The 10,628-nt window shown below is 50.1% G+C and overlaps 1 protein-coding gene across 1 annotated transcript; it reads left to right on the forward strand.

Moving 5' to 3' along the window:
* Positions 1-2,875: 2,875 nt before the first annotated feature.
* Positions 2,876-10,628, forward strand: LOC144727996 (uncharacterized). The gene is made up of 6 exons (XM_078607180.1): positions 2,876-2,992; positions 3,558-3,674; positions 4,292-4,429; positions 6,452-6,562; positions 7,454-7,592; positions 10,296-10,628. The coding sequence occupies exons 1-6, from the start codon at positions 2,954-2,956 to the stop codon at positions 10,394-10,396; spliced, it is 645 nt and encodes a 214-aa protein (XP_078463306.1). The 5' UTR covers positions 2,876-2,953; the 3' UTR covers positions 10,397-10,628.

Here is a 10,628-nt window from a genome sequence, read left to right on the forward strand (position 1 = left end):
AGAGTGCTGAGCTGACACCGCTGACATCTGAGCTGCTCATCCGGATTCCAGAAAGTTGCGATTTAATCGGGTTCTCATGTGTAGAAGTGAGTTAATGGTCTCAACATGGTCATCATTATCTGCACACACACACACACAAATGTAAAATGTGGGTTCTGCACTAAAGTTGGTGAAATTCCAGCTCTGATAATGATACATATAGGGTACTTTCGCACAAAGTTGAGATCTTGTTTTACGAGAAACGTTCAAAGCACATTTGCAAATCCATCATATTTTCACAAATGCCATTGAGAAATGTTGACGTGGCAATGAAGTTGCTGAGTGTTGGATTATTGGATAACTTGGTGTACAATGACAAAGATTGCCGGTATAGCCTTAACAGACTATTGGGGCAAGTGCTGTTCGTGAGCACCTATGAAGGCCGGCACGGCATATGAGCGGGTGGATGGCCAGAACCACCGCATTTGTCTCCCCATTGGTGACGTGTACACGCCACACCAGGTACTAATTTGAGGCTGAGTCTACCTAGGGGATGCCCAGGACTGGTTCGTAAAATCATCACTGGTGGTGGCCGTGAGCAGGAATCGAACCCGGTTCGCCAGGTTCATAGCGCGGTACGCTCACCACTACACTACCGCTCCCCACACACAACAACAACCGCCATTCGCCACGAAGTGGCGGTGACGTCACCACGGCGCTTGTGCCAGGCTATGTGCACGTTGAGACCTCGAGAAGTGTCGACCGCCCGCTGGCAGGAGGTCACGGGGCAGACCCAGGTGCCACTGAGATGACTGGCCGATACACCACCTGTGCCCCCTACTGTGTCAACTTGCTGTGCTTTAGCCGTCCGGTGCTCCGCTCGTTGTTGTGAGCGTCGCTCCTCCGCCCTCCGTTGTTGTTGGAGGGCGACTGCCTTCAACTGCCCAGTCGCATCCTTCACGAGCCTCCTCCACAGAGGCCGATCTTGACACCGCTGGTACCAGTCATCGGCAAGTCCACTCAGCTCCACATCCTCCTGCACCACATCACTCCGTCTCTGCTCTAGCCCGTGCCGTGCTCGTTTAGCCCCATCTATCCGTCCGAACAAAAGCTGTTTAGACATGCGGTGGCTGGGCATGCGGGCTACATGACCCAGCCAACGCAGCCTTGCCTGCCGGAGGAGCTCACCGATGGGAATTTGTCCAGATCTTTCAAGGATTTGTGAGCTCCTCACACAATCCAGCCTAAATGTTTCTAAACAGCGAAGATGTTCCATTAGGGGGTCCACGTTTTGCAAGTATAGAAAAGGGAGGGCATGACTGTGGCCGAGAAGACCTGAAGCGTCGTGTGGAGCGACAGACCAGGCAGGTAGCTTCCACACAGCGTGACGCTACCGATGGAAAGATATTGCTGCTCGACTGATTCGGAGTGAGACCTCTGCTGTCAAACCGGAGCCGGTCACGAGCACACTGCCCACACAAACGACAAAGATCCCCCTATAGCATTAACAGACTGTAGGGGCAAGTGCTGTTAGCGAGCACCTATGAAGGCTGGCAAGGTACGCGAGGGGGTGAGTTGCCAGCACCACGCCCGTCCGCCTTTGTCTCCCCAGTGGCGATGTTTACACACCGCACCAGCTACACATTTGAGACGAAGTCGAACTGACGGGTTGCCGAGGCTTCGCGATGGGCCCCTTCTGTGACCTATTCCCCTTTAGATGTCCCCCTCTCGTGTCTATCGTGGCCTGCTGACTCCAGCTTTGCCGTGCGCCGCAGTCCCCCTTGTTCGCAGCCAGCACTATGCCGCTGCACTAAGAAGACGAAACGTGACACTCTCACGAGTCTCAATTCTGCTGCAGATCGAAGCCCTTTGTCAGCAGTACCAAAATACATAAAAACATGTTTCCTCATTTTCGTATCTTGGCACCTTGCTCGATTCTTATCTCACGTCGAGAATACAATTTGAATGTAGATGCAGACTATGTGTGGAAACAAATTCTTACTAATATTGTACACTGAAAACACGATAGCTACTGCCTTTACGGCTCTCCGAGGCTAAGCTGATACTCAATCCAACCTCTAACAACACTGTGGCATTTACCAAAACCTGCTTTGCATTCCGCATTAAACTTACAAACTACTCGTCACTGTGAGTTTTACTCCACGACGAGCTATCACCCGCTTTCAACTATGTTGGAGGTTCATTGGGGCCTAGTTCACCCTTAATGCACGCGAAAGGGTCATGATAAGCACACCTAACGTAAATTAATTAATGACCTCATACAAGTCGAGCCCAGCACGAAGTCCTCGTCAGCACCAGCCCATTGCCTCCCGTCTATTTCAGGCAACGTTCTGGTTCGATTGGGTTTTGCTTAACCATTCCCGACAACTGGTTTCAACCGGTAAAATGTAGATTTTATTTGCTCCAAATCGGCGAAACTAAACACCACCCAAGTAACTTGAAATGTAATGATTTGTTTTTGCCATTCGTGAGTTGATATTGCAATATGTTTACTGCAAAGCATCTCTCTCTCTCTCTCTCGAGAGAGAGAGAGAGAACGTGAGGCGAGTTTGAAAAGCTTAGAACGCATATCTCCGTGTGTCGCGAAAAAAATGAAACGAAACTACGTAGAGACAAATGCAAATGTTTAGTTAATCCGACATCACAAACACACGCATATCGCGTGTCTGTTTTGACAGATTCTCAAAGCACCGTAAATTTTAGGACCATTTAGTTTTGAGATACGAGATCAAACACGAGATTCAATAGAAATAAATGTGCATTGTTTGGAACATCGCACCCACATCTATACACGTATTTGTCAGAAATGCAAGTCAGCCCATCAAAAGGGCTCGCTATCACCCGAGCCATGGCCTTGTGTATATAAGGAGACCTACCGAGACCTGGTCTCACCAGGAGCAGCACGCACAGAGAGAGGGGGTCACTGACAGTCACTGAGAGCCCCTTCAGCATCATGGAGAAAGATCGCATCCTGGGTAGCGACACCTCTTCGGTGAGACCCGCGAGCCAGACGACAACCCCAGACATCTTGGATCTCCACAGCCTTTCATAAGATGCACTTTTTCGTTGTTGTCGTTTTGTTTTCGCTCGTACGTTTCAGTTGTAGTGGCTGTGTGATGCGCTGTGTCAGTGTGTTGGTGATTATCACGTGTGCTGTGTTGTTGTCAGTGGTGGTGATTATTGCTGTATCGGTGGGGTGGTGGTCATGTCTTTTGGGCGTCACGGTGGCGAGATGTTAACTACCTCGCCTGATATACAGGAGGTCGTGGGTTCGATCCCGACCCTGACGCCTGCTGTATGTTTGTAGTTTGCATCTCGCTCTCCCCGTGGTCGCGTGGATAGTTCTCCGGGTTCTCCGGTTTTCCCCTCCACGTTTAGAATGAACATCACGCGTTTCGAGTATGTGGCGTCTATAAATGTCCACATGATGATAAGCCACTTTGTTGAGCTATCATTTGTGGCCAGGTCAGTCGCTTCTGAAAAAGAGCTGCATATTTCAGTGGGCTTTGCCTGGTAAAATCAGAAACAGTTTTCAGTTTGCGTTGTGATTGTTTCAGTCGTCCAGGTTCAGCCGCAAGTTCATCGTCATCTCCGCGACGCTGCTGCTGCTGATCGTGGTGGTGGTGACGGCCGTGCTGCTGGGCGTCTTCATTGGGGGCAAGAACGCAACGGAGGTGCGTGTGCGGTAGTGTAGCGTGTAGCGTGTGCGGTAGTGTAGCGGGTAGTGTGCGCGGTAGTGTAGCGTGTAGCGTGTGCGGTAGTGTAGCGTGTAGCGTGTGCGGTAGTGTAGCGTGTAGCGTGCGCGGTAGTGTAGCGGGTGGCGTGCGCGGTAGTGTAGCGGGTAGCGCGCCAAGCTACGAACCCGGCGACCCGGGTTCGATTACCGCTCAAGAGTACAGCAGCATCTCGCAAGATGTTCGATAGCAGGATACTGGAGAGCGCCGGCAGCCATGGCAGTTGGTGTAGATAGATCGGCGTTCTTCCTTGCAAGGCCCGTGGGCCACTGGCGGCCGCTAATCGCCTTTAGTGTGGCCCCCGACAATACACTAAGAGTGAAAACACCACCAGCCCTCACGCTGATGATGTCTTATCGGCGAAAGTGCCCCCCCCCCCCACCTCTGAAAATGTTTGAAGTAAACTGATTTAGATGGACGTGTGCCACTGACCTGTCTCCGAGTGATGTCGATTTGTGTGTTCACACTCAATGTACCGGCTGTTGTATATTTGTATTTGGTGTGTGTGTGTATATTCATGCTTATATGAGCACGTGTGTGTGTATGTGTGTGTGCAGCTCTACCAGTTGTCCATGAAGAATGATGACGGCAAAGTTGAGCAGCAGACGGTGCAGGTGAATCCCAAGGAGAACATCGCCACCTTCTACATCCAGAGTGCCAACCTCTCCTCCACCGTGCTCCTCGACTTCAACACGGTAAGTCCACCACGCAGTAGCAGCAGCGGCATCATCATCATCTCATTCACCTCCAGCAACCAACACCGCAACTACCTTGAACATCATCTCCACCAACACCTCCGACACTACCCTCGTTCAACACCTCCACCAACTCCAGCACCATTTTCACCAACACCCACCTCCAACATCACCTCCAGTACCATCTCCAGTATCATCTCCATCAAGGCAACCACCACTTACAATAAAGACCCCCCCCCTCCTTGCCCGTATAGCCTAAACAGAATGTTGGGGGCAAGTGCTGTTAGCGAGCACCTATGAAGGCACACGAGGGGGTGGGTGACCAACACTACGCCCGGCCGCCTTTGTCTCCCCAGTGGTGATGTTTACACATCGCACCAGGTACTCATTTGAGGCTGAGTCGAGCTGGGGGAGGCCCAGGACCGATTCAGACAATCGTTACTGGTGTTGGCCGTGTGCGGGAATCGAACTAGGTCTGCCGGGTTCATAGCGCAGTCTACTAACCGCTCCCTATACCACTTACATGTGTCGTGGTGTTATTTCACACGGACAACTTATTTTTATCCTGTGTCACTTTATTCGGACAGAACTCATCGTGTTCAACACCACGCGACTCCGTCGCCACTCTCCCTCTGCTACTGCTCGTTTCTCCCTCTTGTACTGCTCTCTCGCTCCGCTAGCATGCTATGTTGCACTCTGCAAGCTTCTCCACTGCTAGCCTCTTACTGTACACTCTGCAAGCCTTCTCACACTCACACTTAGGATTCCGCTAGCCTCTCTACTGCTAGCCTGTCTACCCTCACTCCCCCAACCTCGCCCTAGCCTCCAGCGGGGGATCAGCCAACACCGCTGGAGAGGACGAGTTGTGGGGAGTGGGGTCTTGTCTTCACTCCAACCAACTCAACTCCTCTTCCTCACACGTTCCCTTTTATCCTCCTCCTCATTAAGTGCCCCCAGACGGTCCTCATGAAGCCGGCGTCCTCCCCACGCCTCACGCACGTGTTCTCCCCCTTATCGCCACTATCTCTCGCCTCCGTGGCACCTACTCCGCGTTTGCATTTGCAGCCAGCCAATCACTGCCTCTTTTCCTAATTGCTGGGGTCTCTCTGTCTGCTGTCACCAAGGCCACCCGCCTGCACCTGCTTATCTTGAGCTTGACCTCACTGTCTGCAAACTCGAACATAATGCAACTGCTGTTTGCAAACTACACATGTCCTACACCTCCAATACACTTCTAAAATCTCACCTCGAGCCACAATCACCACGATTACCACCATCACCACTCACAACGACCCCACACCACAGTAACATCACCTGCACAACGTCTCCTCCACCTCCGATGTATCCTCCTATACCTCCACTTGCCACCGACCCCTGGTCGACCCCATCTAAAACGAATCCAGCATCATCACCTCTTTAACACATTCCTGCGGAGGGAGCTGGTAGGAACGTTGGGTTGCTCGGTCAATGGCCAGGGTCAACGGCGGCGTGGTGTATTCCGCAAATATGCCCGACTGTGAGGGCGGGCACAAGCCGGCGTGAGTAGGTTAAACGTTGAGTTTTATAAGGGCACCACGGGGTGACCAGCCATTCCTCCCCACCCAGCCCCTCCCCACCCTGCCCTTCCCCACCCAGCCCCTCCCCACCCAGCCCCTCCCCACCCAGCCCCTCCCCACCCAGCCCCTCCCTGCACGACGGATGGACACAATAATCCCCTGTGGGCTGGTGGAACCAGTCAGTTCCTACGAGTATAACCTCCTACACCATCTCATTCATCACCTCCTCGACCACCATCATCAAGTTCTCAAACACAACCACCTTAGTTTTTAATCATCACCACTACCTTCGATCACCACGAAGACTCATTCTTTAGCAAGAATATTAGTGTTATGTGATCATTGATGATTCATGTACGTGCTATTAGTTTATTAACGATGATGAATTATTCATATGTTTTAAGGTCATTAATTCGAAAGCAGCGATGATGATAATGATGATTACGATCGTGATGATGTTCGACAGATGCTGATGGTGCTGAGAACAAACAACCTTGACAGCTGCTACGTTCGGAAAATGGAGGGCGGAAACTTCACGTCGCTGTCAGATCTCAGCAACAGCCTCAAGAACCTCAACGTGAGACCAGCAACCACTCAGAGTAGCACCACTACCAAGAGCACCACTACCTCACCTCGAAACAAAGACAAAAGATCCCCTGTATAACCTTTAACAGAGTGTTGGGGCAAGTGCTGTTGGCAAGCCTGGTGTACAGGAGGTCGTGGGTTCGATCCCGACCCTGACGCCTGCTGTATATTTGGAGTTTACGTGTCTCTCTCTCTCATCATCATCATCACGGTGGCTAGGAGATGTTAACTACCTCGCCTGATGTACAGGAGGTCGTGGGTTCGATCCCGACCCTGACGCCTGCTGTGTATTTGGAGCTTGCGTGTCTCCCCGTGGTGGCGTGGATTTTTGTCCGGGTCCTCCGGGTTTTCCCTCCACATTTACAAACACGCACTTAAGAATATTTGGCTATTATCAATTTCCGCGAAATAAGCCACTTATTTCAACTTGCTATTATTTGCACCCATGTCGCTTCTTAAAAAGAGCTACATAGCTCTGTGGGCCTTATCCAGTAAAGTAAAAAAAATAGTAATTGTAAAATAGTAAATAGTAAGACTAGAACGGCACACGAGGAGTGGTGTGGCCTACACCACGCCCGGCCGCCTTTGTCTCCCCATTGATGATGTTTACATACCACACTAGGTATTTATTTAAGGCTGACTCTACCTAGGGGAGGCCCAGGACCGGTTCAGATAATCATCACTGATGGTGGCCGTCATACGCGGGAATCGAACTCGGGTCGCTGTGTTCGTAGCGCAGTGCTCTAACCACTACACTAACCACAACTAATACCAGAACCTCTACCACATAAACGCTACCGCAATCACCACTTATACCAGCTCCACCACAACCACCACTTGCACCATGGTGGTGGTGGTGATGGGGTTGATTATTACTTCACAGGGTAAGCCGGCGCAGGAGAGCAACAACTCAAGCTCTACATCGTTCATCCCTGGTCCCGAGATCTTCGACCGATCCCTGTTCAGCCGCAGCGCCAGCCTCCTCTGCCAAGACGTGAGATCGTTCTGGCTCGTCCAGGGCGGTGAGTACATCTCTGAGTGCACAAGCCAACACAGGGGACAGAGCTGAGTACGGACCTTGGCAATGAGAACTCGGCGCTGACTAGAGAACAATGCATGTCTAGGCTGCGCGTTCGGGCTTTCTAACACGAGGCGGATACTTAGTTATTAGACAATTTACTTTACATTCATGCTCAGGTGAGGTGTCCGGGTAGCTCAGAGGTCAAAGCTCTGAGCTGGCATCGATCGCTGAGATCCTGGGTTCGAATCCAGGCCTGTGATTAGACCGGGTTCTTCTCAGTGTGTTGATGGTCTCGACTTGGCCACCCAATCTCCATGGTTTTATTGTCATGCGATTTCTCTCTGTAGCAGCCGCCTGAGGTAGCCAGGAGATGGCAGTACAACAATGGATTGTTAATTCTGTCACGCCATTGCATGCTGATTGCAACAACGAAGATGATGACGATGACGGGATGATGATGAATCATGGTCGAGACTAACGTCAGCCAAAGAAGGGAACGCGCCCAAAATGGCATCCACTGCCGCGATGTTAACTACCTCGCCTGGTGTACAGGAGGTCGTGGGTTCGACCCCGACCCTGACGCCTGCTGCTGTATATTTGGGGCTTGTGTGTCTCTCTCCCCGTGGTCGAATGGATTTTTCTCCGGGTCCTCCGGATTTTCCCCTCCACATTTAGAATAAACATCACGCGTTTAGAGTATTTGGCTGCTGTACATTTCCACGTGTTAAGCCACTTCGTTGAGCTATCATTTGTGGCCAGGTCGCTTATGAAAAAGATCTGCACAGCTCAGTTGGTGTTACCTGGTAAAAAAAGAAGTGTAAAGTTTAGTTGATTAAATCAGCTCGTGCGCATGTGCGAGGTGGATTACACTGAGAGATGGCGTGGTGATGATTCCGAGGATGACGCAGCTGTGTTTAGCGACCCTGGCTGGAAATGGAATCCTGAATGAGCAAATTAAGAACTGCACCATGAACTCACCCACCTACAAACTGGCTCGATTTCTGTCTGAGACCCTGCTTCCTTTCACGGGCAAGTCCATCTCAGCTGTACTTAACTCAGCTCACTTGGTTTCTCTAATCAAGGACATCTCGCTGTCTCCGGATGATTTGCTTGTCAGTTTCGATGTAGTCTCTCTGTTCACCAATGTACCTGTACCTGACACCATTGCAATCATTGAAGACTTAGTCCAACAAGGACTGAATCCAGATGTACCATCTTTGGTAAGCAACTGTCTTACCAACACATACTTCACCTGGAATGGTACATTCTACAAACAGAATGAGGGTACCCCAATGGGTTCTCCCTTATCGCCAGTGGTAGCAAATGTTTTCATGGATAAATTTGAAACAGATGCCATCCAGACATCCACCCCATATCCTTCCTTGTAGAAGAGATACGTAGATGACACATTCGTCATCTGGCCATATGGCCTGCCAGCACTGAACCAATTTCTCAACCACATCAATTCCATACACCCATCTATCAAATTCACCATGGAAGTGGAAAAGAATGGCAAGCTACCATTCCTTGATGTTTTGATCGAGAAGCGACCTGATGGCTTGTTGGGACATTCGGTCTACAGGAAAGCCACCCACACGGATGCCTATCTAAAGCCGGACTCCCACCACCATCCAGCCCAGAAGAATTCCCTCATCAAAACACTACAACATAGGGCCCGTTGCATCTCTGACCAGCACCACCTAACTAGTGAGTTGGAGCACATACACCAAGCCCTCAGGATGAACGGTAACTCGGACCGTACAATCCGCGAAGCTGCTTCACCAGCCATGGGGAGACAACCTTCTGAGGATCCAACCAAAACCATCACTTTACCGTACATAGCAGGGGTTACCAAAAAGATTTTCAAAATCTTAAACAAGCACAAGATCCAGGTTCGTTTCAACACAGTACACAAAATCCGTGATGTAATCCCATCTGTAAAGGATGTGATTTCTGACATGCAAATCCCTGGTGTCTACAAACTGAGTTGTGGTTGCGGCAGCAGTTACATTGGGGAAACGACACAACATGTCTCGGACCGCATTCGTGAACACAAGGCAGGACCAATACCTCTGCCGTTGCTGATCATTGTTTTAACGCTGTGGGCTCACACGAAATTGATTTTTCCAAGACGAAGGTACTCTGCAAACCCACCAGCTATTAGAGATTTGTTCATGAAGCCATCTAGATATATAAACACAGACACAACTTCAACCGAGAAGATGGATACAAACTGAGCAATCATTGGAAGGACGTTATTAACCAAGTAAAGTCTTAACTGACTGTGATGTTTCCATCTGACCTGCCTATTTCACCTGTTATTTCCGACTCTCTGAGTACATCACCAGGCTAAATATCTGTGAGGCAGCCCAGGCACAGGATCCCCGCCACCTCCGGTGGCTGGGACCGTCTCACATTGACACGCTAATCTCTCACATTTACGTACAAATTCCATCTCTAGCTCCGCCCACTTACCCTTGGGTTGAGCCCACCAAAATCCGATATAAACTCTTGTTGCAGCAGCTCTTTCTCCTGTGTCAGCAGTTCTCCTGCTGTATCTGTTCCACCTGATGACGGTCGCTTGTGTTGCGATCGAAACGTCGTGATTTATTTTATTTTATACCTACGTGACTTTACCGAAAGAACCAAAGAGTATGAACTGCAAACTCACATCTGTGTTGCTTATTTCTCTCTCCTGTTACAGACCCCAATACCCGGGCAAAATGCTGGTCGTGGAGGAGCAAAAGATTATGTATCTTCAATCAATGTCTTACGATCAGCTTTTGTATTTCATGGTCGCGTTAGATTGTTGAGAGGCACTTGTTGGTAAGGCCCTGCGTTAGGTTAATCAATATGGGTGGAACGAGTAGTCGGGTCACGGTGATTTATAATCTTAAACTACACGCGGGGTTTGCGCGCTTCTGCTCTCTGTTGGCTTTCACGTCGCAACTCGTCCAAAAATCACACTTCAGAAACCCACCGGTTGGAAATTGTCATGAGGCCTCAAGTTTAAAAAAATAAAACGTTAAATATTTTA

Source organism: Lampetra planeri, chromosome 27, assembly GCF_965212315.1.
Source record: "Lampetra planeri chromosome 27, kcLamPlan1.2.h2, whole genome shotgun sequence".
Classification (NCBI taxonomy): Eukaryota; Metazoa; Chordata; class Hyperoartia; order Petromyzontiformes; family Petromyzontidae; genus Lampetra; species Lampetra planeri.